A 27,070-nucleotide genomic window follows, 5' to 3' on the forward strand; every position below is an offset into this window, starting at 1 on the left:
ACAATGAGAGCCCGACCAGGGCAGAGAAGGCGGTTGTGCACTTTTGTATTTAATACTCTGCACCTGGGCTCAGAACACACCTGGCTGGCGCTTTGGGAAATGGAAACCCAGACCGAAAACCTCTATGTCTGGCCGCTGCATGCGGGAGGGCGTTAGCCAGGGGTGATCTCTGCTGGGCTCACCCTGACAGGCAGCAGCCATGGGCCCTGACACAGGAACTCAAGGCAGAGATACGGAGCCAGGGCACTTCCTCGCTATTGTCCAGTCAGATCCGTAACTGGGTTTTATGTGGCGTGTATGGGTTTTAACTATACCCTACTCTGAAACTGGGCACGAAGGAAGAGCTTTAAATCCTGTCTCCAAGGCATCTGCAAGTGCAGTGGTGATGGAGTGGTTTGGGAGTAACACAGCCTCCCCCTCGCTGATCGTCCCCACTCTGCTGGGGGAGATAAACCTCAGGCCAGATAAGATGCGGATTCTTAGTGGACTAATAGTTCCAGCAAATACAGCCCTTCTCACCCCTCGTGGAGACCTACAATAAGTGCTCTGTGCGGGGGCATGCGCATCGGTGTGTGGAATCCCCCTGGCTGGGCAGCTCTGGGCATGCTGCAATTGTAAACTGGGTTTGCTGTTTCTCATGGAGAATTGTGGCTTCTGCACCTCTGATCAGAACTGCAAAGCTGTTTCATTTGACCGTGGAGCCACAATGCAAACTCCACCAGTAGCGAAGACACTGGCCCTGGGGTCCCCAGGGGATGCATCCCATCACCACAGCCCAGTCTGCAGCGAAAGCACGTTACCATTAAGCAGGAAAAAGCCAAACCGGTTTTATTACAGCAGCTCAAGGATCTCGCAGCTAAAACACGCACCCCCCTGCAGCCTTTAGAACACAGCAGCTCCTCCCGCAATGACTCTTACCTGCAATGGACAACCATGGGCCCAGCGTCAGGGGGGTTACAGGCTTTCACCCGGCGCAGGAAGGCGAGGATGGGGGTGGGGTACTCCGGCACGCCATGATCCGGCCACGCCATGAACTGGAACTGGCGTAACTCTCGCTTCTCGCTGGAGCCATTCTGCCAAGAAACCCAAAGAGACATGCCGGGGCTGGGAACGAGCTGGTCTCTGCGGGGACTCAGCCATGGAACAATGCGCTGTGTGTCACTGTGGCGTTCAACACCCGCACAAACGCCAAAGGGCCAAATGCCCCCTCAGCACAGTGACCCCAGCCATGCCCCTGAGCCCAGGGGATGGAGGCCCCCGAGCACAGACAGCTGATCTGGGGAAAGGGCCGTGTGCGCTGTATGGATCTGGATCAGACTGAAGAGAAGGTGAACAGCTCTCGGCACCGCACAAGGATGGGCCAGTGTCCATATCCCAGGTGGGTAAACTGAGACACAAAGGAACAAGAAGGCAGGACTTTCCCTGCTCTAATCGCTCCACTGATGTGTGGTTGGTTAAGCATGGGGACAGTGGGAGCTGGAGCCTCGCAGGTGGGGTAATCTGGCCTGCGATGGACCAGGCACACACGCAGTTCCCTGGGGAGCCAGCTGGGCAGCCAAAGGTGGCCATCTCCTGGAGAGCAACCCCCCACAGCCTCCTGCCTGGGGGAGTGAGTGAGCCCCCTGTGTAGCAGTGCCGTCAGCCTCTGCATGGGGACCCTCCACCTGCTGGGTGCAGGGCCCTGCAGAGCCAGACTCGGCCGGCTGCAAAGCCTGCCTCTTCGGGGGGTTTCCACTGGCATGGCTAAGGAATGCAGCAGGCTGGAGAGGAGCAGCTGGCGGGGTGGGCAGCTCCAGCTTCACGCTCTGCCAGGTGGAGAGACGCTCAGGGCTAGCACACCCCACGGTCCTGCCCCAGGGAGTGAACATGCACAGCCCAGGGGCAGGTGTTCTGGCCAAAATCCTGCATAGGCTGGGTGTGAGCCCTGTGGCTGCAAGCCGGTCTCTGCCCAAACAGCCCAGCTGTGTGATCAGCCAGGGACCACGCATGGGCCTCTGTGGGGCTGGCTAACCCCAGGGCCAGGCGTGCCGGGCACAGCCACGTCCAGGCCAGAGGCAGAGCAGCCACAGCCCCCCATTACCTTGTAGAGTGCAAACGTCCGGACGGTGTAGGTAGCCAGCTCGACTGTGTCCAGCAGCGTCACCTGAATCAGCCCGTAGGTCTCTGTGCCCCGGCCTGGCCAGTACTGGTCACACTTCACCTGCAGCATGACAGAAACGGATGGGTCACGGCTTGGCCAGGACTCAGGACTGGGAGCAGGCTCTTGCAGGAGGCTTCTCCAGGACGCGGGACCTCCCGTTAGTGCCTTGCCCTGGGTCAGGGCTGAACAGCCTCCCTGAATGTAACATGCAGTTTGCGGTGTAGGGAACTCAAAGCGCCCTGAGGCGCACTGTCCTGGGTCCCTCCACTGCAGCTGAGTCCTCGCGATGCCAGCATGCGCTCCCCTGGGCCCACACTCAAAGGGGGGTTTACTTTGGGAAGAGCTCGCTGGTGCAGGAATGATCAGGGTGGCCAGGTGCCTGGTGCACAGAATGCAGGGACAGCAGCAAGGATGCTAATGAGTGCAGAGGAGAGGCACTGATGCAAAAGCAATTTCTCTCCCCTATAATTTCCTGTTCTCTACCTGCTCTTTGGGAAGACTGGGGTCTGCAGAGGAGCGCACTTGTGGCCTCCCCATCTGCAGGTACCTACCCAGAGCCTATAATCGTCTGCTCCAGACCCCGCTGTGGCATGGCATGATCGGGGGCCACCAGCCCTGCCCCACAGGGACGCTGCAGGCGTGGAGCTGGGCCCCGCAGGCATCACTCATCTGGGCTTGGAAGCCATTTTCTTTGCTAACCAGCGAAGTGTCAGGAGGCAAGGAGAGAGGCTGGAGAGTATGCCCTTGAAAGGGCAGCGGGAGTGAGAGACAGATACAGCCAGTGACCCAGCAATCTGCAGCCAGCCCAGGGGCCTTCTCCCCCACGCTGGGAGGGAAGAAGCAGGAGTCTCCTGCAGCTCTGAGGCTGGAGTTGGGGTGAGCGCACAGCCCCCCAGCAGCTCCGCAGCCTGCTCCCTCCAGTGCCCCCAAGCCAGCGTCACTGTACCCACCTTTGGTAGGTGGCGAGGCCCTGTGGGAGTGACAGGTCCCAGCACGCACCGCTCCACGCCCGGCTGCTCTGCGTGCTAGGCCCGGTACTCTCTGCACTGCAAGGAAGGCTGCCACGGGCACCTGCTCCCCTCCCTCGTCTCACCAGCCCAGGGCACCAGCTTCACTCCCCCTACTCAGCTATTCAGACTGTTTGGTTTTTACAAGCTGCCTCTTGTTCTTGATTGTCTCCAAACCTTGGCTCCTATTAATTCTGCACATGAGTCCAACACCCAGCTGAGCTAGCAGCTGCCTGGCTGACAACAGGAACTTCATTCCCACTCCTGTGAGCCGCACGGGACCCGGGTGCCTGCCCTAGGAGAGGGGAATGAATGGAAGCTCACTGGGGCTTGTCAAACGTAATTATTAGCTTTGTGTTTACAAGGGCCATGTGGGAAGGGGAACAGGATGTATTAGAATCAATGGAATGGCACTGTAAGCCCCGTGAGCTTTGGGACAGGCGAAAGGACAGTGGGATGGCACTGGGGATTCTGGCATCCTGCCTCTTTCAGTTCCACTGAGCCGCTTCTGTCTCTGGCGAGGTCCTGGCACGCAGGGTTTGTTCCTGCCCCATCTCCCTCCAAGCCTGCACTGCCCCTAAAAGAAGATGTGGAGGGGGCTGCATGCCTAGAGGGTGGGTGCTGAGATTCCAGCCTCTCTCAGGATGCCCCAGTGGAGAGTGTGTGGACAGACCCAGGCTGCGCGTACAGCTGAGCGCGCGGATCTCTCTCCCTCGCCGGGCATGGAGTAGAACGTTGTTTTATGGTGACTGGCTGCAGAATGAACGCTGAGGTCACGACTAAACTAATCCTATCCTCATGGGTCAGTGGCAGCTGCAGCCAGCACAGAGCCACTCAGCTTGGCTCCAGGAGGAAGTGAACCCTGGCTAATCTGAGCCAGGTTCTCAGCGTCTCTAGAGTGTAAACTTCAGGGCCAGAGATCTGCTGCCCGCCCTCCCCACCAGCCAGCGGTCTCTCTCACAGCGACAGACTGGAAAGCCTCGTGAGACAGCTTCTCTTCCCGACACGTGGAAACCACGCAGCTGGGATTGCACAAACACAAACCCAACTTTTGAAGCACCCTGTGTCAGGCTCATAGCAGCGCTGGGGCTGGTAATTGAAAATTATTTATTCATGACCAGATAAGAGTCAGTCACATTTTCTGCCAAATTTACCCATAATGTTTATGCCCCATTTTCAAGCTCTGTAAATTTTATGCAGAAGCCGATACACTGTGGCACTAAAGCCGATAAGAGACGGTTTCTTCTGGCAGCGCTCGCTTCTCATTAAGACAAGGAACATGCAAATATCCTGAACAGACATTTACTGCCAGCTTTGCTGAGTGGCCCCTCCTGCCTCAGTGAGCCCAACAGCCACGGAAGGCAACCCGGCCCCGTCTGCCCACAGAGCAGGTGACGAGCCCGTGCCCGCGCAGCAAGGGTCGCTGGTGAGGAGTGCATCAGGCCTCATCTTCCCTCCCTGCTCCGGTGCTACTGTCGGCAAAGTGGGAGGGGGAGCCCCACAGCAGCCGCCGGGGTGCGCTCTCAGGGTATTTGACGGGCATGCAGGAGCCAGTGGTAACATCTCTCCGCAGCTGGTGGGAAGTGCCAGGGCTCAGCACCCTGGGAAAGCTAAACGACGGCATGTGTTTCTGAACCACCACCACCAAACGATTCAGAAACTGACTGTAAAGCTTTGAAGGCAGTTAAATTGCCCGAGCCAGACGCTTCGGTCCTTTATGTGGCTCTTGCTTTGTGCGAACATGAAAAGGGAGGATGATTTGGACCATCAAGCCGGCTCAGATTGCTGACATAAAAGCTGATGTTCTTTAAAGATTTTTTTCTGCAGCTCATGCCCCCCTTCCCAGAGCCCATGAGCCCTTTAAAGCACTCTCACCCCGCAGGGCTGCGGAGCGGCGGCTGGCCTCAGGTCAGCTTATCCCCACATGGCATTACTGGCGGGATGTGCGCTCTCGGCTCAGAAATCAGGCAAAGCCCGCTCCGCATCATGCGCCCGGATCCACAGCCCCAGCGCCTGGCCCACAGGCTACACAGCTGGAGCCGCGGTCTTGTGCTGAGCCTCCAGCCTCTAGCAGTGCCCAGCAAAGGGAACCAGCCGGCTGAGGCTGTCCAGACTCCAGCGGAGTCCAAGAAGAGCTCCAGGCAAGCTGTTTCCAAAGGCAATGGGGCAGGACGGGGAAAGCGAGAAGGAGAAGACGACAAGGGAAGAGGCTGAATGGGAGTGACTGAATCCCAAATCGAGGGGGTCGGGAGATCTCTCACCAGGGAACACTGGGAAAGGAAATACAATCCAGAGAATCTTCATGGGAAAGCGATTCCTCGACCCCCATTCCTCTGCCAGTCTCCCACTCCCTCCCGCATGCCCTGTTTCCTTCTCTCTCAGCCCCCCGGGTCAGCAGGGAAGTACCAGGCCTCCTGTCCAGCACAGGGCTGCTGTAGGCTAGTCACAGTACTGCTGTGGGTAACTGGTTTCAGGTATACCCCAATACCTTCCCCACTTCCTGCCCCTGGATTCTGTCTCGCTGGGGATGATGGGAAGGGCGGTCTCTGGCTGGCAGGACGGTCTCTCTCGTGGTGTGAGGGGCAGTGCTGCACGGACTTGGCAGAGTGGCAGCCAGCGCCCAGGGCTCCCCACGGCATTTCGTCCTGGCTCTGGTGGTGGAGGTTTCACAGGCCCAGTGCAGGGCCTGCCCCGTGCCCTGCATCCAGGACGGGAGGCAAGGCCAGTGTGTGTGTTAGGGGGCGATAAGGCACGTCTCAGTAGCAGGGAAGCAGGGGGCAGACAGGTGCTGGCAGGGTCCAAAGACACCTGTTATAGAGAAGCATGCACCCTGCAGTGCCTTTTGATAAGCAGCCAGCCTAAAAGTGAAATGACAGTGATTTAGTCAGCCACCAAACAGGGCTTTTCTCACACCTCAAATGTACCTTAAAAAAAAAAATTTAAAGGGCCACTCAGGTGTTTTTAGCCACTGGCCCTGCTCAGAGGTGCCCTTAGCAGCTGCGGCTCCTTCTCCTCTCAGGATGCGCCTCTGCCCACACAGCAACCGCTGGATGGAGCTGCAGCAGAAATCCCAGGGCTCCAGTCTGTTTGCTTCCCTCGGTGTGCACAGTCCTGGGGGGCTCAGCCCAGTGTCCGGCAGAGCGTTGGGGCAGGTGCCGTAGGGCCCGCAGGGGGCACAAGCTGCACCTGTGTGCACGTCTGTCTCTAGCGAGGGACTGGCAATTGCCCAGCGAGGAGCTGGCCTGGTCTCAGCAGCCGGGGGAAGCCTGAAGCCAGGCCCGCTTGGGCCCCGGGGGAAAGCAGTTCGTTTGCCAGCCTCTGGGCCCCTCCCAGCCCAGCCGTGCGCAGGGGCTCTGGACGGGGAGAGCGCCGCAGAGCTTGGCTTTTAGCTGAACCCAACCCCCCGCTCTCCCCTCCTGCAGCCCCAGCTCACAGCCTGAGCACCGGCCGCTGCCTGCGGTTGGCATGGCAACGCAAAGGCTCAGGTTTCGCCGCTGGGAGAAAACGGGGTCAGGAGAGAGACGGGCAGGGAGGTGCCATTCGCAGGGCAGGGCGGCCACAGGCCCATCTCCAAAGGAGGCCCTGTTCCTTCCTTCCTGGCTCCGCAGGGGGCATTGCAGCCCCAGGAGCCGAGCCCAGTGAGATGGGACCATCCCTGCAGCTCTCTTGCGTTGGCCAGGGACCGATCAGCCTGGTCGTTGCAAGGAGATTCCACCAGCAGCTCCGCAGCATGGGGATGCCGCGGCCCTAGCAGTCTGCCCAACGCTTACAATGCTCCTTACCAGCCTCACCACCCTGCTTCTGCGGGGACACGGCGCCCAGGGGTAGGGGGCCTAGGGACCAGCCCCAACACTCCTATTGCAAAGCTTCGCATTCTTCTCCTGGCAGGCGGGGGTGGGGGTGGCACCTGAGTGTGGAGAGGGAGGGCGGAGGCTAGTGAGTGCATGTGGGTGGGATGGGGAGACAGGGGAGGCCAGCGGGGGCGAGGGGTGGGGTGGGGGGCTATTACTCAGAGCAGTTTGGATCCAGGCCTGCTGCTCCCTCCCATGCAGTCTCTCACTGAAAACCTGAGGTCACCCCCAGCCCCGAGAGAAGCTTGTTCCCGCCCTGCGCCTGCAACAGTGACCCGTGTTTCACTGGGGTCAGAAACGTCCCACCCCAAGCTCCCTGTACCCTGGATTTCTCCTCCAGCCGGGTCATCATGACTATGGTCGCTGTCCTCTGCTCCCACACCATCCTCCAGAAGTCGCTGAGCGTCTCTGGCAGGGGCCCCTGAGTAGCAATGTAAGCGTTCTGCTTCCGGTACCCATCGATGTAGTTAGCGTTGATGTAGTCGCTTCCGGGCACCCCTGTGGAGACAAGGGGAGCCGGGTTACTGCTGCGGGGCCAGCACAACTGCAACGCTCCTGACAAACCTGGGAGACGCTGAGCCAGGCCCTCCCCGGAGGTCCGGGGACGGCTGCGCGCGAAGGGAGAGCGTGTTCCTGGAACAATCGAACTAACACGTTACCGGAGCAATCAGGCAACACAGAAGCAGAGGCAGCTGCCACCTCACACGCGAAGGGAAGTCACAGGCAGCACGTACAGCCCCAGGCAACAGACTGAAATCACTGTCTCACATTGGCCGGCTGCTCGCTAGGCCTTTCAGCACCTCGGGACTGGCTTTGCTGCTCTGTTAGTTTCACGCTCTCTCGTTTCTGTTTGCAAAGGAGAACATGCAAAAAGCTTCCCGCCCCCTGGCCTCCGCACGCTGCCCCCCGCATGCAGCCCCCCCACGACGCTCCCCTGCAGCCCACCCTCCTCTGGCCTCCGCACGCTGCCCCCTGCATGCAGCCCCCCCAGGACGCTCCCCTGCAGCTCACCCTCCCCTGGTCTCCGCACGCTGCTCCCCCCCCCCCCCCCCCCCCCCCCCCGCATGCAGCCTCCCCACCATGCACGTAAAGCTCTCCCTCCTCTGGCCTCCGTAGGCTGCCACGGGTATATAGCGCCCCCTGCAAGCGGTGTCCCCCATGTGTAAAGCTCGCCCTCCTCTGGTCGCAGTGTGCTGGCCCCTGCATGCAGCACACCCCCCACAAGCTTGCCCTCCTCTATGTTCTGCCAGCTGCCCCCAGCACAGTGCCCCCCCATGCAGCACCCACCATATGCCCCCCCCGCACATGCCCCTCCAGTGGAAAGCTCTTGCCTGGAAAGGCCTTTAAAACACAAACCCGCAGTTACTAAGTCAAATGTAATACAGTTCTGCCCCGGAGTTCCATGTGAGCACCGGTTTGGTGGGGGCTGCGGCAGCCCCTCAGCACCAGGTCTAGGACCCAGCAGGGATCCCCAAGTTCCCACGGACGGCGTGCTCACATTTTCCTTTAAAGGAGGCTTAGGATTAGTTCCACCTGCCACAGGGCTCTGCAGAATCTCCTGCAGATTCCCAGCAGCCTTAAGCAGAATCAGTGGAAGAGCAGCGGGGGTGGGGGGAGGAGAAGCACCCTGGCAATCTGGAGCCTGGAGACCAGATCAGCCGGAGTTCTGTGCTGGCTCCCCCTTGGCCCAGCCGCACTAACACATGGGGGCCTCTTCTTCCTGGCTGCTGCGTCCTGCAGTGAAGGAGAGGGAGCTGGCAGGGCACTTTGGGAATGGCTTGGTCACAGGACCAGCTTACAGGACCGGGGTCACTCCAAGAAAGCGGGTTCCCAGTGCAGAGCTCAGCCCCTCGGTATAGGGGAGCCCCACGCTGCTACGGGGAAGAGAATGAATCTCCCGCAAAGGAAGAGCAGCCCAGTGGCATTAGAGAGATGTTCCTTCTTGGGATGAAGAGAGACCAGGCTGCATGGCCACCTGCATCCCAAGTGAGCTCCAGCCTCACCACCACATGGGCCCGCATATAATTAGCTGGGATCCCCTCACGCGTTCAGCCAGCAGGCTGTGCCACGTGCTCGGGTGCTGGAGTGTTTCTGTATGTGCGACAGACAAGAGTGAGTGGGTGTTGTAATGCAACGCGCGCTGTGTGTCCAGGGACTGCAAAGCAAACATTAGCGCAGGTCAGAGAGCTCAGCAGCCTCCTATGCACAGAGCGGGAGGCGGATGGGTCAGCGTTTGGTCTCGCTACGCGATACACACATCAGCACTCAGGTGCTTGCCTCTCACACCAGAGCTCTTGGGCTTTGCTGGGCCTTGCAGCAGGGGCTGGAAATGCAGCACTCCCATGCCTGGTTAGCTGAAGCCACCGCTTGGGCACCCAAACCTAGATGGGACAAAACCTTGAGGAAGGTCCAGCAGGGAGGAGTCCTGCCCTGGCACCTGGACCGGGATGGACTAGATGGGGCCTAGGAGCACTTTCTAACCTCTGTGATTTGCCACCCTGAGCTGACCTGTTTTTCCTGGTCCCTAGACACTGGGCACAGAGCCAGCATACCTGGCCAGCTGGGTGCGTGGCTGAAAGAGGCACATGGGTGCGCTGCCCGTTCTGGGAGGGGCCAGCCAGGGGAGCAGTCCAGCAGGCAGCACAAAGGGACGGCTCGCTCTGAGGCTCCTGGGGGCGCGGGGAGAGGGCGGGGCAGGCCACGGGCTGCCTGCTCCACTCCCCCATAGGGGCAGGCGCAGCCCCTTGGCGGCAGGTGTGGGCTCACTATGGGCGGAGCTGTGACAACAAGCTCCTGTGGCCAGCATCCTTCTGTCTCCAGGGCTGACAAGCCAGCTCCTCTCACCCCCAACACAACGAGCAGAGTCACCGGCCGGCCATGTGGCTTTGAGCTCATGCAGTTGGGGCTCCAGAGGTCCCAGGTATGATCCCGCCCGAGGATGACTGGGGTCTGCTGCCGTTACACCAAGGCTGAGAGAGCTGGGCCTGGGCGTGGCAGGAGGGCAGCTCTAGCACCGCTGGGGAAGGGGCCAGCAGAATTCTGCTGCTGTTTCTTATCCTTCGGCCTGAAAGATACATTTGCAGGGTCTGGAGCCAAAGTGCACCTCTGGGCTGTCTGCAGCCCCTGCCTGGCTACGAGACCCTCCCCAGGCAGCCTGGGGCACAGCATGGACACGCACCCCCCTCCCCTGGCTGTTTGCCCTGCTACACTCAGGGAGTAACCTACTCCACTGCCTGTTACAATGATCCCCAACAGGTGGCTTTCCATGCCACTCCCTCAGACGCCGCTTGGAACTGGCCCCGAACCCCACGCTTACCATCGACAGAGGTCAGGATGACACGTGAGTGGTCATAGGCGATCACGTTTGCATAGCGGTTTTTTGGTTTATTCACTTCCAGGTTGGAGTTCTCCCAGGTGAACTGCTGCCCTGGATCGATGGACTGCAGGAGAGAGGACAGGTGGTTACAGCACGCTGGGCCGTCTGGAGGAGACGCACCTTTCCTGGGAGTTGCGGGATTGCCACGCCACAGCCTGCCACCCAGCCACACCCGGCTGCGACTCCGCTAGGTCGAGGCAGCAAGGCATTCTCTGGGCTGGTGCTCAGCCGATGCCAATCCCGATGCCCTGCCAGGAAATCAAACCTGCCCTGGAGCAATCTGACAGTCACTGAAACAGCCTCTCTGCTGCAGCGCATGCAGGCTGGCTGGTGTGATGGGGCGGGGGGGGCTCCTCTTCCCAGCCAATGCTCCCTAGTCCAAGCTTCCCCCCCCCAAGCAGAAACTCCTCTACCTCAATTACTGCAGCAGGGACTGGCTCCTGCTGGGCCGTGCACACACTTACTGACCCCAGAGGTTTTATCAGTCAGCAAACTGCAGGCCCTGGAAACCGAACAGCCTCTGGAGCCTTGTGCAGCCCAGGGGATTTGGATATTAAAGAACAAGAGCGAACAAGGCTCCTGCTGGGAGACGTCATGAAACCGGATGGGTCACTAGCTGCTGCATCAGCAGCTTCCGCAGTGGGAGCATCTCTTCTTTCAGTTCATGGCGTGACAAGGAACCGCAGACCTGGGGACAGGGCCATAAACATGTGTAGGGCCCAGATGCTAAGGACTGGCTGGGAATCAAATGTGCGACTCGTCTGCGTCCCTGACAAAGGATTCCCCCCACGTACTCAACACTCTGCTGTGGGGCCAGCTGGGCCCGTGACACACCTGACATGGCTGACGGGACCCGCCCCACATACTGAACGCAGCCTGTCTGCTGTGGGGCTGAAACCTCCTGCCCGGCATAACCGCCACAGCCCCTCCGGGATCATTCCCCTGAGTCCCTGCCTTGGCTCATCCAGGACCCCCGCATGTACCCACCACAGCCCCTCTGGAACCCTTCCCCCTGCATACCTGCCGTGACCCATCCGAAATCCTGGGCCACCCTGCACTCAACACAGCCCATCCAGAACACACACACGCTGTGTACCTGACATGGCCCATCCATCACAGGGCTGCCTGGCCACTGTATTCCCAAAATCATCATCCTCGTAGTCACATTTCTCACGTGCAGAAGAGAAGAAAATGTGAAGGCCTGTCCCAAACATGTCTCTCTGAGCTGGGAGGGACCCTCCTCATCAAAGCCTCCCTCATTCCCACACCTGGTCTGGGTGCGCACGCAAAAAGGCAGCTATAATCATGCCATGAAACGCTGGGAGCTGCATTACCAGCCTTGTCAGCGCCTTCTCAAAACCACACGCTAGCTCAACCACAAGATATGGGCTGGCTGCAGGACCCACTACGGCCTGTGTGATGCATGAGGCAGGCAGATGAACGTAATGGTCCTTCACCACTGTGAAAGCCCCGAAGGGCGTCAGGCTAGAGACCAGCAGTTTCTGTTGATCACCCAGGGAAACACAAAGTGCCAACACCAGCCCATGTGATCACTCCCTGTACCGCCCCCTCTGGTGTTTGCTGCAGCTGCCCTTGGATCAATAGCACGGTTAAGGGCACCACGTGCCTGCTCTGATATCGGCACCTAAGTAAAGGATAGCCCGTGTCTCATGTGGGGTATTGGCATCCTGAAGAGGGGCTGCCCTGAGGCCGTCACCCAGCACAGGCCCTTCCGCAGCTCTCCGAACGAACACGATCCTGCGCCATGCCCGCCATTGGCACAGCACACATCACTCCCACCCAGGGGCCCTGGCGGCAGCGCGCTCCCCCCGCAGGGCCTGGCAGGGAGACGTGGCAGCACAGTGGAGCTAATAGGGGGTTTGGGCAATGCAGAATGTAAACAGATGTTTCTGACAGAAACCCTGTAATCTTCTATCATCAGAGTAATAAGCAGCCCCAGCGGTGGCAAGCAGGGGCGCTGTGGCTGGGGGAGCAGAGGATGCCAGCACCCGGCTCCTGGCTGAACGTTTAGCCGGGTATTCCACTGGGCGTCCACACATTTCTGTGCTAACGCTGGCCACTGGCTTGTTCCACAGCTCCCGACTGGGGCTGCTCGTGTCTCACATCATCGGATTTCACGTTGCACAATGGAGAATTTCATCACGTTTCCTTTTGAAATGTTCTTCGCCCTCTGCTGTGGGCATGCGGGTCGAGGCTGCTCGCTGCGGGTCGAGGCTGCTCGCTGCAGCTCAGGTCTGGCAATCTGAGAGCCAAGCCAGGCTCCGAAGCCCCGAGAGCCAAACTGAAGGCCATGTTACTGAAAGGGCCCCATAGGGCAGAGGATGAGGAGATGCAGGGCAGGAGAGGGCCTGGGGCGGGGTAAGGCAGGGGGTGGGACAGGGCACGTACTGTTGTGATAATTGGGACTACAGACTTACCCTAATTACAAGTTTAACGCTAAGAAGTGAGCAAAAATTCATAGAAGGGTCATGATAACCAGCAAAAGCAAACGTTGATGGGAAAAGATGGGAAAGGGAGACAACGGCTGAATTAGACTAAACAAAACAGCCTCCTGACAGAACTCAAGCACTGTGTTAAGATCATGCTGGGTAGCAAGACCAGCATGAAAGGAGAATCAGTGAACCAAAATTGGTGCGTCAGAAACTAAGCCTAATTGGTGGAAAAAATACAGACAGGATGAGCCGGTGCACCCACCCCTGCCTTCTGTGGTCCTTCGCGAAAGGGACTTTGGGGGAGAAAAACTGGCTACTAGAATGAGGTTCACCATCACAGCTGTCACCCCACCATCTGCTGGGACCCTGGGCCTCCTTCACCCTAATCCTGAGTGATGTCCTGGCCAGCCCAGGCCAGAGAGAAGGAGCCAGATGATACAGTCACCTCCACTGGCTCCAGCCACATCCCGAATACTACCTGGGACTGTGTCACCACCCCTCTCCCACATGTGCCTTTTCCGGGTTCCTTCTGTCGAACACGAGTCTGGCTTAGCCGGCCAAGGCTGCGTATTGTGCACCACGGCTACGAGCCCGCAGCCAGCCAGAGGCAGCTAGAAACAGTGCCCTGAACAGCCCAGAGCTGGTATGAGTTTGCCAGGTCTCAGAGTGGCTGGGCCTGTGTTTCTCCAGCTTGGGGTGGGGGCGGGGGGGGCGCAAGTGAGGGACAGATGCTGCAGCCTCTCTCTCTGCTGCTCTTTTCTCTCCCCTCTTGGGTGTGTTCGCCTGGTTCTGTCGGCGAGGAAACGGGATCCAACTTCAGCCGCAGCAGCAGCTTCTGCCCGTGTCTTTGCTCCAAAGGCCCGTGACTCCCGCAGAGACTGTTCAGCCGTCTCTAAAACCTCTCTCCAGCTAAACTGCCAGGGACCAAGGGACGCTGTTACAAGGCCAGCCTCACTTAGCACTGTCCCAGGGTGAGGATGCCCATCAGGGTGGGGCAGGGCGGGGTGAGGATGCGGGGCGGAGGGGAGGGTGGGGCGAGGATGCCGGGCGGAGGGGAGGGCCCAGGACGAGGGGGGCAGGGCGGGGCGAGGATGCCGGGCGGAGGGGAGGGCCCAGCAGGAGGGGGGCAGGGCGGGGCGAGGATGCCGGGTGGAGGGGAGGGCGGGGCAAGGATGCCGGGCGGAGGGGAGGGCCCAGCAGGAGGGGGGCAGGGCGGGGCGAGGATGCCGGGTGGAGGGGAGGGCGGGGCAAGGATGCCGGGCGGAGGGGAGGGCCCAGCAGGAGGGGGGCAGGGCGGGGCGAGGATGCCGGGCGGAGGGGAGGGCAGGGCAAGGATGCCGGGCGGAGGGGAGGGCCCAGCAGGAGGGGGGCAGGGCGGGGCGAGGATGCCGGGCGGAGGGGAGGGCGGGGCAAGGATGCCGGGCGGAGGGGAGGGCCCAGCAGGAGGGGGCAGGGCGGGGCGAGGATGCTGGGCAGAGGGGAGGGCAGGGCAAGGAAGCCGGGCAGAGGGGAGGGCGGGGCGAGGAAGCCGGGCGGAGGGGCCAGCAGGGTGGGGCAGCACACCCCTCACAGGACTGTGGCCCATCCTCCAGGTGAAGAAGCCCCCCATCCATCGGGGCTGACACAGGCACTGGCCAGGCGTAGTCCAGCTGCAGCAGCCTCCGCTCGCTAAACGTTCCAGCTACGGCCTGCTCTGCAGGGCCCGGAGAGGGGCGGAGCGGGGCGCGCTTCCCCTCCCTGCCCGACCCCAGGCGCCAGCTGCGTCCTGGAGGGCACTTCCAGATCAGCTGGCCCGTTCTGGCTCTGCAGGGTCCCAGCCGAGCTTGCTGCTGAGGGCTGATCGCTAGCCCAAGCCACGAGCCCCGCTGTAGGAAGGGAGGGGGCACGTGCCAGGATGCAGAGAGAGCAGACCAGCGTTCCAGTCCGCGGGGAAAGGGGTACAGGTGCCACGGGGCCTGCACAGGCCAGCTGGGAGTTTACAGCCCTAGGTCACCAGCCTCCTGGCTAGAGGCTAGAGCAGTGCTACTCCAAGTGGTGGTCCGTGGACTGGTGCCGGTCCGCGAGCCATCGGCTGCCAGTCTGCGCGCACATTGGAAAATAAAATGGCCGGTCCCCCACATCAGATAGCTTGAGAAGCGCTGGGCTAAAGGATTCACGGGCAGCTCAGCTGCCATGAGGACGGTGTGGGAGAAGGAAGGAGGGAGGCCAGGCAGATGGTAAATAGATCTCACTATCAGTAAGGGGGCCTGATCTCAGCACTGACCCTGCCCCCCGGCCCCTGGGTCAGCCAACCAATGTTACATACACATCATTAGCAGAAAGTCAGCCAGCGTTTCTAGCCATGAGGGCGATCAGCCACTGGAACAAACTCCCTCCCGACAGCTTCAGATCCAGACTGGCCGCCTTTGGCCAACGGCAAGTTACCTGGATCAGGGGTCACTGGGTAACGTTTAATGACCCGTGTCTACAGGTCAGACTGGGTGATCTGGTCCCTTTGGGCCTGGCACTCTACGGGCTATGAATGCCCGGGCACTGCCCTTACCACACAGCCAAGAGGGCTGGCGCCGGCCCCTGCCACGTGGGCAGCAGGGTGGGAGAACTGCAGGACAGACAGGCCCAGGCCTGGTATGATGGCACCACAGGAGGGCCCTGTTCAGCCTTGGTGTCTCCTCACGCGTGTCCCCAGATCGATCCCTTGCTCAGCACAAGCAGCACTTCAGCGTCCAGACTGCAGGGGTCCCACTGGCAGCTGCTAGCCACCAAGCCGTACAGCTAGCTGTGGAAGGGCTAACAGCATTGCTCGGGGCACTAGCCAGCGAATCCTGGTGTGCAACGGTGTTACAGCTTCACCGCAGCTAACTGAATGTCTTCATCTTGGGGCAGTCCAGCAGACACACAGATCTCCCGGCTTCCTGTGCTCACACCAACACAGCTCTGTCCTTCCCCTCCGGCAGCTGGGCCCGGCCTTCCCGTGCTCATGGCAGAGGAGACAGCATTCCCTGTCCTGAACTTTAGCCTCCCTCCTGGCTCTGCACAGCCACTTTCGCCTTGCAGAGCTGGTAACTGTCTGGGCAGGCGAGGCCGGCCACGCAGGTGCCCCGACGGCAGAGCACAGAGCTGGCAACGCAGCGCTTTCCACCAGGGAGAAGCATCCCAAACCTTCACCCCTCCCAGCTGCAGGCAGCGCTTGCCTCATGGCAGGGGTTGGGGGTCACAAACCCCTCCCAGTGCAGGAGAGTGCTTGCCCCACAGCAGGGGCAGGGCCCCACAAACCTGCATCCCTCCCAGCCCCGGACGAGCATGCACCCCACAGCAGGGGTTGCGGGTCACAGGCTCCTGCTGGAGTTGCACTCTCAGGAAGGAAGATGACCCAGGGCTGCCTGGCTCCACGGTGGGATGGGAGCAGTTCGCAGGCCGAGTCTGAATGCAGCGAGGGGAAGGATCATTTCTCCAGGTGGACTTGGCTGCAAAGCGCCCCAGTTGTGAAGAGCGGCTCTGAGGCACTCCCATTAGGGTAATTGTTTTGCTGTGCAGCGAGAATGTGCAAAAACAGTCTAATCACCAGCAGCCCCTCGGAGGGCGAACAGGTGAGAAGGCAGGAGTAATGGAGCACCTGGGTGCGAAGAGGCTCTAATTAAATACTCCTGCAAATGAGTGACTCATTTAGAAGTAAAATGATTTAATTTGAGCTCTGGTGATGAATTAATGTGCACCTGGCCCCCCTGGAAGGCAAGCAAAGGAGTAAACAAATGGGCAGCTGCTGGGAACGCAGCTGAAGCCCATTCCGCAGAGCTCTGGGCTGGCCAGCCCCCCCGGGAGGGGCCACACAGGTCCAGTATGCGGTAGCAATATGGCTTCATTCCTGCCTGGCGGCCTGCTCCTAGTCCTGGGGAGGGGACCCCCCTCTTCACGCAGCAGCTCAATGAAGCCAGTGGGTCCCCACCACCGTACAAACTCCACAACGCTTCTCTTCCCTCTGCTCCTTCACCAAGTAAAGCCGAGTGGTATCAAGCGATGGGAGGGTCCAAAACTTAACGACTCCAGGAAAAGCTTGAAACTGTCCCAGGTTTTTAAACTACCAGCGAACGAGCCTCTAGTCGCTCCCAGCCCGAAGTAAGCAGCAGCACGTCAGACAAGCTCCTCGTTATGAGCATATGGGTTATTACAGCCTCAGGACTCGGCACATGGGAAGGAGCGCGGGAGCCTGCAGAGATAATGTGCAGACACAGAGGCTGTTCCAGGCAGCAGAAGCTCCAGTGGGAAACGTGTCTTCCTCAGCAGATCCAAAAGCACTTCACAAACATGGCTAATGCGCCCAAGTTTTCTTTACAATGTGGGGAACTGGAAAGCCGGGAGCAGAACATCCTGCCGCAGGTCCCTGAAGGACTCAATGGCAGGTGCCTGGACCACAGTCTACACGTCTTAGCCGGGGAGATCAGTCACTGCCTGTCCCCTCTGCTCATACACGAGTTGAGGAGCTGAGCCCATTCCCCTGAGGGCTGCAGGAGCAATGATCACAAAGCTCCTTAGCAGATGATTACAGTCCTCCCTGCTCATCAGCAGCCACGTACAAAATCAGGGGAAAGCAGACCTGCCCTGACGAGAACCTGGGTGCTGCAGGCACCTGGGCGCACATACAAGAACCAGCAGAGTCACCTACCAGCTCTTTAAGCCTTGCAGGTTCATACCAGAGAAGCCACTTGGGAGCTTGCTTTGTTAGAAACAGGCCTGGCCCCAGGGATCTCATGGACCTGCCCAGCCCTGCCACCAGCCGTCAGCGCTTCCAAGCCTCCTGTGACAGCAGCCAGATTAGCGCAGCCATTGACCGCCGTCAATCTACACGATGTCTTAAATGGGGAGATAACGTGCTCCTGAATCAATCGCTGGCAAAGCTTTCACTTTATTAGTCACGTTCCTGGAATGCACGCGCCGAATGCCTGCCAGCAACTGCACATTAGTACAAGCAAATTAAACCCAGGACAAGGTTTACCCTGCACCGCTCTGGGACCCAAGGGTCACAGCTCATTACTTACCCTGCTGGGGCAGTCCCTAGCCATACTGCCAGAGGAGTGATGCGGAGCGAGGCCTGGGGCCCGGGTGCAGACAAGCGGCCAGGGCTGCCTGTACCAGGATGCGGGATCAGGGTGCAGAGCCTGTCGTGCTGAAGGTCTCCCTCAACCCTACTTCTCCCTCCAGCTCTTGGTGCCTGCCCTCCCCTTTCCCCCTCGGGGGGGGGGGGGTGGAGGGGTCAGGACCCCTCAGTTCACAGGACAGCGTGTTAACACTCCTGTTGAGGGGGGAATTAGAAGGAGCCAGGGGGTCTGGGGCCCAATGACACAGCTCCCAGGCACAGCTGTTGGATAACATTTCACAGGGCAGGGCCGGCCTGAGAGCCAGGATTCCTGGGCCTGGTCCCAGCTCTGCTACTGGCCCGCTGGGTGACCTGGGATGGGCCTGGCACCTCCTCAAGGCGGATGAACGCTGGAGAAGCCGGCTGCTCGGCTGGAAATGGCATCTGAAGGAGCTTTACTTCGGGGTGCACAAGATGCTGACCCCTCCACTCACCACTAGAGCTCAGCTGGGGAGAACATGCCCAGTCTCCAGCCCAGTCTAGCAGGCCTCGTGCACTGCCGTCAGCCCGACTCCGGAGGTGGCCATGGCTGCTATGACTCCAGTGCGTCCCCGCGGCAGCGCTCGCTGTCCCTCCCGCGAGCACAGGGCTGGCACCTCCGGGGAACCCGCGCGTCTCTTGCCTGGGCAGTCGCGCCTTCCAGGAGAAGAGGTGGTTGAGTAGAGGCCCTACAGACGGAGCTGCCTGGACATACTAACGGAGCCAACCTACCAGCGTAGAGCCGACTGGCCAGGGAGACTCGAGAGCATCCCCAGTGGGACACTCCAGAGCCCTGGGCACCTAACACTACCCGTGCCCGCAAGAAGCCTCCCGCCAGCACGGGCTACAGAAACACCCTCAACAGCCCCAAGGGCTGCAAGTGTCAGGGGACAGCCACAGCAGAAACCACCGCTCCCTTGCGCTAGGCCACGAAGGGAGCGTCATGTACGGACCCACTCACTTTCCAAGGCTGTTTCCTCTCAGTAAGTGGCCCTTCCGCCATATTCCTGCAGCTCTCCTGCCCCTCAGCCCCAGCTCTCCAGCACAGGCAGAGTCACATGGACAGCGGGGACCGGGCCAGGGGCGGGACCAGGCCAGCGCCGGGCTCCCTAGCCAGAGGGGCGGGGCGGGGCCAGGCTCCCTAGCCAGACGGGCGGGGCGGGGCCGGGCCAGCGCCGGGCTCCCTAGCCAGAGGGGCGGGGTGGGGCCGGGCCAGCGGCGGGCTCCCTAGCCAGAGGGGCGGGGCGGGGCCGGGCCAGCGGCGGGCTCCCTAGCCAGAGGGGCGGGGCGGGGCCGGGCCAGCGCCAGGCTCCCTAGCCAGAGGGGCGGGGCGGGACCGGGCCAGCGCCAGGCTCCCTAGCCAGAGGGGTCGGGCGGGGCGGGACCTGACTAAGACTGTTCTCTAGAACGGGGAAGGTGGCCTCTGCCTGCTCTCCTGTCACCTTGGTACATGGTGCAGCCGCGGTGCCAGGCCCCTGCCCGTCTTAAGATCTCCGTGTCACACAGCCCAGAACTGGGGAGAACAAAAGGCCCGAGTGGCTCCGTCTGGGCAGGCCTCGTGCGCGTCAGTGAGGGGGGCAGCAATGCCCAACTCCCCGGTGTCTGAGCAGTGTGTGCCACACAGCACCAGGGGCGGGAACCACGCGACACAACGATCCCCATCGGGGCTGGAGCCGGCCCTGAGTAACACACGGACGGGCACCTCGTGGCTGCAGTGCAGACAGGTGTCCAACAGGGGGAGCTCTAACACAGCCTCAGCACAAACCCATCCAGCCTGAGATAAATAATTAACCGGCTGAGCCTCCCTTGCCCTTGTTTAATTCCATTAACCCCCGGCCGTAAATCACTCGGACTCTCACTGGACGCTGCCAATGACACGCTGGGGAGAGCGGCTGCCAGGCCCTGAGTGCTCTGCTTGCCCCTGCTCCGGCTGTACATTAACCCTGCCCGCTCCGGTTCCAGGGTGAACCCTTCTGGCTCCGACCTGGCTGCAGCCTCCGGGAGGGAGCTCCTCCCCCGCGCCCAGGCCAGGCGCTGGGGTTCCCGGATTTGTCCTGGAGCCCCGTGCCCAGGCCCCGAGCGCGCCCAGGTTACTGCCCCCTCCAACACAGCTCACTCCGGGCAGTTCTGCTCAGGGGCTGACGGGCTGTGAAAGATCTGCTCTGCGTCTGGGCTGCTTGTTGTGCCTGGAATACGCTCCCTTTACGAGAGCCCCGCAAGCCACACAGAGACGTGAGGCTGTTGGCTTTCTATGGGAAAACACAAACTATGGCTCTTCCTAAAACAGACAGTAGAAGGGCCTCCGGTTCACCCCGCTGCGCTGCTCCCCAGGCCGGCCAGTGGCACTGGCCTGCATCCAGCCCCGGGCGCAGAGATTAAGCGCTTGAGTCTGCTCTCTCACTGAGCTGAGTCCCCAGGAAAAGGGGCGGCTGGCGGAGCTGGACGAAGTCGGGGCAGTGGGCACTGGAGGCCAGTGCTTACGACTCTGCAGAGAGCAGCAGTTGCTGCCTTGTGCACAGGCTCATCCAGGCTGCAGCACGCTGCCCCAGCGCTCCCTGTACTATTTCCACACGCACTGGGCAGTTCCCTTCCGAGCGCCCCAGGATGACCAGCCCGGAGCGCCAGGCTCCCTGGCTAATTCCACTCCTAGATCCCGACCCGGGAGTGTGTGACCATCAGCCAAACCCCATTTAGAGACTAACAAATTTATTTGAGCGTAAGCTTTCGTGAGCTACAGCTCACTTCATTGGATGCTCACGAAAGCTTATGCTCAAATAAATTTGTTAGTCTCTGAGGTGCCACAAGTCCTCCTGTTCTTTTTGCGAATACAGACTAACACGGCTGCTACTCTGAAACCTGTCAGCGTGGAAAGTACACTGATTGGTGCTCTCAACCAGCCATGATATTCTACAAAGGGAGAACGAGAAGAGAGCAGCACAGGGAAATGGTTAAGGGAATGTACTTAATGCTAATTTTCTGAACCAGTTCAAGAGCTTGCTATTGTGTGGCAGGCTCTGAATGGCAAAGACAACTCTCACAGGCAGCTACCCAGAGCACTCACAGGCCTCTCCTGGGATACAGAAAAGATAGAATCAGGTTACAGCAGATCCGAGAGTTTTGCTTTAAATTTCAATTGGATTCATACAAAAGAATGAGGGAGGCAGGCAGGTTGGAGCGTGCACAGGGTCGCCGTGCTCACGGCACACAGACGCACAAAATGGGGGGTATGGCATTTCAGCGCACACTCACTGCACTGCAAGCTAGCGGCATTAACAAGGCCTCTCCCTGGATCAGGAGAGCTGTGCGTGGAGTGGCAGCTACTTGGCCGATATGCCCAGTCTCCTCAGAGTCCTCCATCACACAACCCTCTCCGGCGGGCTGCCACTTGTCCCTCACCTTGCTCGCTTCCTTTCCAGCATGTATCATCGTATCTTGTGGGGAAGCGTCCTGATCCCATCGCATAAGTCCATGGAGATAGACTCCAGCAGGGGGAGGCCCCAGGCAGAGGCAGATAACAATTCCAACAGCAGCGATCACACATGCACAGGACTCGTTCCCAATCTAGCCCCACTTAAAACTGGGAGGGGGGATAATTTATGAGTTATGCCTCACACAGCGGAAGTGGCTCCTCTAGGGATGCATGCAAGCCGAGGAAAACATTTCGACTGCCACTGCGGCTCTAATGGCTGCGTGGGAACTCCTCCCCAAATGAGAACTTTTCAGACCGATCGGCCAGTCTGGCCAATGGCTCCAGCGGGAGCAGGGCTGGAGCATGCCAGGGACAGACGCAGCAATTCGAGTGCTCACTAACCCCCCGACACCCGGCTTGGCAGGCTCCTCAGGAAACAGGGGAGAGGTGGCAGGGGAGCCCAACCACGAGTGATAACGGTTTGGGTTCTGGAGCAGCAGCAGCGGTCTGGGATGTGGTGCGGGAAGGACTGCAGGAATTAAACAGTGGGGAGAAGGTTGCAGGTCGGGACCAAGGGGTATCCGCAGAGTGGGGGTTGGGGGCGGGGGGGCCCAGGGCGAGACCTAAGAGTATCTGCAGAGCAGTGGATGGGGGCCCAGGGCAGGACCGAGGGGTATCCACAGAGGAGGGAGGGTGGGGGGCCCAGGGAGGGTATCAGCAGAGCGGGGGGTGGGGCAGGGCAGGACCGAAGCGAATCAGAAGAGTGGGGGGGACCGAGGGGGGTAACAGCACAGTGGGGGGCCAGAGCGGTATCCACAGAGTAGGGGGATGGGGGCAGTGGTGAGCTGGAGCCGGTTCGCACCGGTTCGCTAGAATCGCTTGTTAAATTTAGAAGCCCTTTTGTGGGACAACCGGTTCTAACAGGGCTTCTAAATTTAACAACCGGCCGCCTTAGGCGCCGACTCTGTGGGGGCTCCGGGACTGGAGCACCCATGAGGAAAATCTGATGGGTGCAGAGCACCCACCGGCAGCTCCCTGCCCTGCCCCCAGCTCATCTCCGCTCCGCCTCCACCCCTGAATGCACCGCCCTGCTCTGCTTCTCCGCCCCCTGCCCCGGCTTCCCGCAAATCAGCTGTTCGCGGGGAAGCCGGGGAGGGCTGAGCAGCAGGGGGCGGCTTCGCGCTCAGGCCGAGGGAGGTGGAGGTGGAGGCGGAGCGGAGGGGAGCTGGGGGGTGCGAGGAGGGCGCCCGCGCCGCAGCAGGTAACCCGGGCGGGGACCGGGGGACGCCTGCTTCTCAGCCCTCCCCGGCTTCCCGCGTGAACAGCTGATTCCTGGGAAGCCGGGGGAGGGGGCGGAGAAGCAGAGCGATGGGTGGGTGTGGGGGGGGAGAAGTAGAGCGGGGCAGCACGTTCAGGGGAAGAGGCGGAGCGGAGGTGAGCTGGGGCCGGGTGCGGGGTGGGGAGCTGCCGTTGGGGGCTCTGCACCCACCAAATTTTCCCCGTGGGGGCTCCAGCCCTGGAGCACCCCCGGAGTTGGAGCCTGAGGCGCCACTTTTGATGTGATCAGTGGGGGGAGCAGCTGCTCCCCCTGCTCCCCCCCCAGCTACGCTCCCCCGCTCCTAGGAGCCGGACAGACCTGCCGGATGCTTCCTGGGAGCTGCCCCAGGTAAGCACCACCGGGACCCCGCACCTCGCCCCCCAGCAGGTCCCTCTGGCTCTTAGGGGCGGGGTGGGCACCCACTATGGTGGCCCACAAGACCCTCCTGCCGGTTCTGGGGGCAGTCAGGGGACAGGGGAGGGGGGTGGACGGGACGGGGGGGCGGGCGTCAAGGAATGCAGGGGGTTGGATGGGGCAGGAGTCCCTGGGGGGGCGGGGGGGGGCCACGACCCCCTCATGGGGTGAGGAGGGAACCGGTTGTTAAGATTTTGGCAGCTCATCACCGGGTGGGGGGGGGCATGGAGACTTAGGGAGGGACCAAGGGGTATCAGCAGAGCAGGGTGTTTAGTGTCGTGACAGATGTGGGACACCGGGGTGCTGCAGATCAGGCCTGGGCGCTTCGGGACAGCTACGCCGTGTGACAAGGGAAGCAGCCGGGGAGCTGGAGCTGAGGTGCGTGGCGGGGGAGGGGGGGGGAAGGGGGGAGGAGGGGACCTAGTCTGGAAAGGGGGTGCACAGGGAAGCTGTGAGCGTGGAGGGAGCCGGAGGTTTGGCCTGACGTGCCTCGGCAGAGCTGCAGGGCGCAGCTTGCAGAGCGAGTGCCCAGGATAGGCCTGGATCAAACAGAACAAACAAGCTCAGCGCAAGCCCAGCGCCGGGCGAGGTGCTGAGAGCCAGGAACCGCTCTGCTCTCGCACTCCCTGTGTACGTAACTGGGCTGAGCCGGATTACGCTCTGGCACCACCAGGGCCAGCAAGCGCTCTGCTGCCCAAGGCCACCTCCCCAGGGTAGGGCCCCATCATTACAGCCCAGTCACCCATGGGAGACGCATGGAGAGCTGCCAAGCTCAATGCTGCCTCCTCTGGGGGATGCTGCCCACGGACCGGCCGCTCCCTGCTGCGCACGGCTCTCGGGTCGGTCTCCCAGGAACACATGCACGCCTGTCTCCCTCTCTGCAGCTCACCTCGTACTCCTGGGAGAACCTCAGCCCGTCGTTGGCCTTCAGCCTGTCGATGTTGTCAGCGAGATCCGTCACCGGGATTGGCGGGTGGTCTCGCATACCTGGCAGGCCGAAGAGAGGGGGAGGGCAGAGTTACTGCTCCGCGCCAGGCAGGAGCGCGCGACGGCAGCACACCGGAGGCGGGCAGTGACTATGGGACGCGCTGGGCGGGATGGATGGCCCGCGGCATGCTGCGCGGGGGACAGAACAGACGGGATGTGCAGGATGGTCATGGCCAGGTGAGCATGCTCAGAGGTGGGCACAGGGCCTGGCCGTGCAGAGGGGAAGCCCCGCTCCGCTCACAGGCCGAGGAGGGTGGTAATGCTCTGCCGGGGCTCCCGCACAGGCTGAGGTTGAACACACTGATTCTCAAGAGCGCTAGCTTCCCCTGGGGGAGGGGTGGTCTCAGGACTTACCCCTAACGATTACAGGGTCCCCAGAGGGGCTACTGAGCCCCTGCCTTGGCTAGTCTTCGTGGCAGCCGAAGGGGCATGCACACCAGTTGCTATTTACCCACCGACGCTCCCAGGGGCCCCAGCACAATTCCCGGCCCCAGGCCTGCGCCCTCGCATCTCAAACCAGCAGCTGAGTGAGAGCTCTGGGTGTATCGCAGGCACCTCCTCTGCATAGCTGGGTGCCAGGCCTGGGCCCCTACGGACCTCAGGGCTCCCACTCACTGGCCTGACTGCCTCCACCGTGTTGCGGCTGTGCCAGGCAGGCTGGCGGAGCTGGAGGCCCTGTAGGGAGCTGGCCTGCGTCTCTCAAGTCCCCATGGCCAGTGTGTTTGAGAGTTGATGGCACATGGCCCTGCTGGGAGGTCCGGCTGGCTGGCGCCTGTCCCTGGTGAGGAGCGCAGAGCCCCAGGAGGGATGGGCTGTATCACACGGGGTCAGGACAGAGATCAGAGGAGAGAGCCTTATTACAGCAGTTGGGGTTTACAGCCCAGGCCCCGAAGGACCCTTTGCCCTGATCCTGAACTGACAAACTGGCAGGAACGTGGCTGGAAAACAGCTCATCCAAGTTCTCAGGGCTTGTGGCACGGCGGGCTGCTCTGTGGGTTTCCCAGAAACCCCACGTGGTTACCGATGACTAATGGGCGATGCTGTTGGTACACAAGCAGGGAGGCAGGCTGGAGCCCAGCCAGGAGCCTTCCAACAGGGCTCGGCAGCCTCGGGGCACCCTGGCTGGCAGTGACGGGCCACTACAGCAACCCAGCAGGAGCATCCGTCCAGCAGTGACGAGCCGCCAGGGACAACGCGCAGGCGTCACTGCACGCTGCAACGCAGCCACTGGGGAAACCGCCAACTCTCCCAGCCACGAGGGCCTGTCACCGCCGTAGAAAGGGAATTGCACAGTGCTCGGAGTCCACCCCACACGTGCGCCCTCCCTCCACCGAGTGCCGCGAGCACCACCCCCGCCATGGCACAGAGCACTGCCCGACAACCGACCTGGGGCAAGGTAGGTCCCTCTGCCGTGGCATTAGGGTCATCTCACCAGTGACTTGCTGTTGGTCTCCACACTGAGGCCACTGCCCCACCCGGCAGAGGGCACAGATCAGTGCTCCGTAGCCCCGAGCCGTCCACGCGCTGCGCCAGGGCACCAGGGAGCAGCTGTGCGAGTAATGGGCATGTAGGAGAGCTGGCAGGGAGGGGGACACAGGCTGGAAGATGTGTGCTGTGTGTCAATCCAGTGCAGTACCTGCCGCAGCATGGCAGAGCCATGGGACCACAGCTCACACCACAGCTGCAGCTGCTCCCTGCCGTGTGGGATTCCCCGTTAGCTGGTCAGGGCCATGCTGCAGCAGGCTGGGAGCACTTGAGCTCCAGGAGCAGCCCTGGGGGAGGGGCGCAACACCTTCCCCAGCACAGTGGCTCCCGAACAGCACCCACATATGCCAGGGGGAGGGGTCTGGAGAGCTCTGCTCTGCACAGCTCCTTGACTTCAACATGCGTTTCCAGGAAGGCCTCTGTAGAGGCAGAGTGGAGACCAGAGAAGTGCTGAGAACGCTCCGGCAGGCCCTTGATGGGGGAGGCCAGAGATCCCCACTAATCCCGACAGGACTGCAGGCTGCAAAGCCCTTAGTACTGGCCAGGGGGTGCCATTCCCAGCTCTTGCTCACGTACTTGGCTCCCCAGCACCGGTGAGACAGACCTTTACAGTTATTTGGGGGTGAACTCAGTCTGAGGCTCACAAGAGACAGAGACTCCTAGCTACTCACACAGCTCTGCTCCTACACTGCTCTGCGCTTGCTTCTTGGCCAGGCCCTGTGGTCTGGGCCAGCTGTGTGGTGATTTGAAGGCTGAGGGCTGTGTACGCACCCAAGTTATTCTGGATTAATGCAGGGTGTGGATTTAAAGTGGAGCAACTATTCTGGAATAACTCCATGTGTAGACAAGCCCTGACAAGAGTCCCTCAGCATGCAGAGAACCTGTCCCCTCTGCTGTATTTCACCGGTGGCCAGAGGCACACTGGAAGCTGGTCCATCCAAGGCGAAAGGAGAGTGTGTTCAACCCCTGGGCCACGGAAGGCCCTTCAATTTGTCCTTTTAGGGGGTTTAATTGGCCGCCTCTAAGGAAATGTCTGTTGTCCTGCCCACACCTGAGACTGAACTTCACAGCTGCAGAGCGCCCCGTGCCCAGCTGTGCCCAGCGATCTGCCAAGGGACACAGCAGATTGGGCTGCATGAGCTGGACTGGAATGCAGCTCTGAAGAGAAACAGTTGTTTGCTAATCAGCTGGGATTATTTTAGTGAGATCCTCAAGGCCAAAAGCCTTGTAGCCCCCAGACTGCTTTTGTGCTGTGCTGAACTGCTGGAGTGTGACGCAAATAGCACCAGAACCTGGCCTGTGTGGGAGGTCTTGGCCCATTAATCATGTTAGAAAGTGAAATTACTGCCACTCTAATCTGCTGTGAGTGAGGGTGACCTTCAATGACATCATAACAAAAATTACAGAGATGAGAGAAAGGGGAAGAGAAAGAAAAGCAAAGTGTCAAGATAAATACAGGAGGGTGAAAACTAACTTGAGATATTCGGGCAACTGGGGACACTGGAACCTGCAAAGAAAAA

General features: G+C 60.7%; 1 protein-coding gene across 24 annotated transcripts in view; it reads right to left on the reverse strand.

The window, feature by feature from the left end:
• Positions 1-27,070, reverse strand: part of PTPRF (protein tyrosine phosphatase receptor type F) — a 615,392-nt gene that overhangs the window by 13,332 nt on the left and 574,990 nt on the right. For 17 of the 24 annotated variants that reach the window (XM_043552898.1, XM_037906193.2, XM_037906191.2 and 14 more), the window contains 6 exons: positions 27,025-27,057; positions 23,968-24,065; positions 10,315-10,438; positions 7,321-7,496; positions 2,081-2,200; positions 919-1,073 (listed from right to left, as the gene is read on the reverse strand). In XM_043552898.1, coding sequence (XP_043408833.1) covers positions 919-1,073; positions 2,081-2,200; positions 7,321-7,496; positions 10,315-10,438; positions 23,968-24,065; positions 27,025-27,057 — 706 coding nt within the window. The remainder of the gene's footprint in view (positions 1-918; positions 1,074-2,080; positions 2,201-7,320; positions 7,497-10,314; positions 10,439-23,967; positions 24,066-27,024; positions 27,058-27,070) is intronic. The other 7 variants (XM_027823957.3, XM_043552899.1, XM_037906194.2 and 4 more) reach the window with 1 other exon arrangement.

Source organism: Chelonia mydas, chromosome 8 (assembly GCF_015237465.2).
Source record: "Chelonia mydas isolate rCheMyd1 chromosome 8, rCheMyd1.pri.v2, whole genome shotgun sequence".
NCBI classification, from domain to species: Eukaryota; Metazoa; Chordata; order Testudines; family Cheloniidae; genus Chelonia; species Chelonia mydas.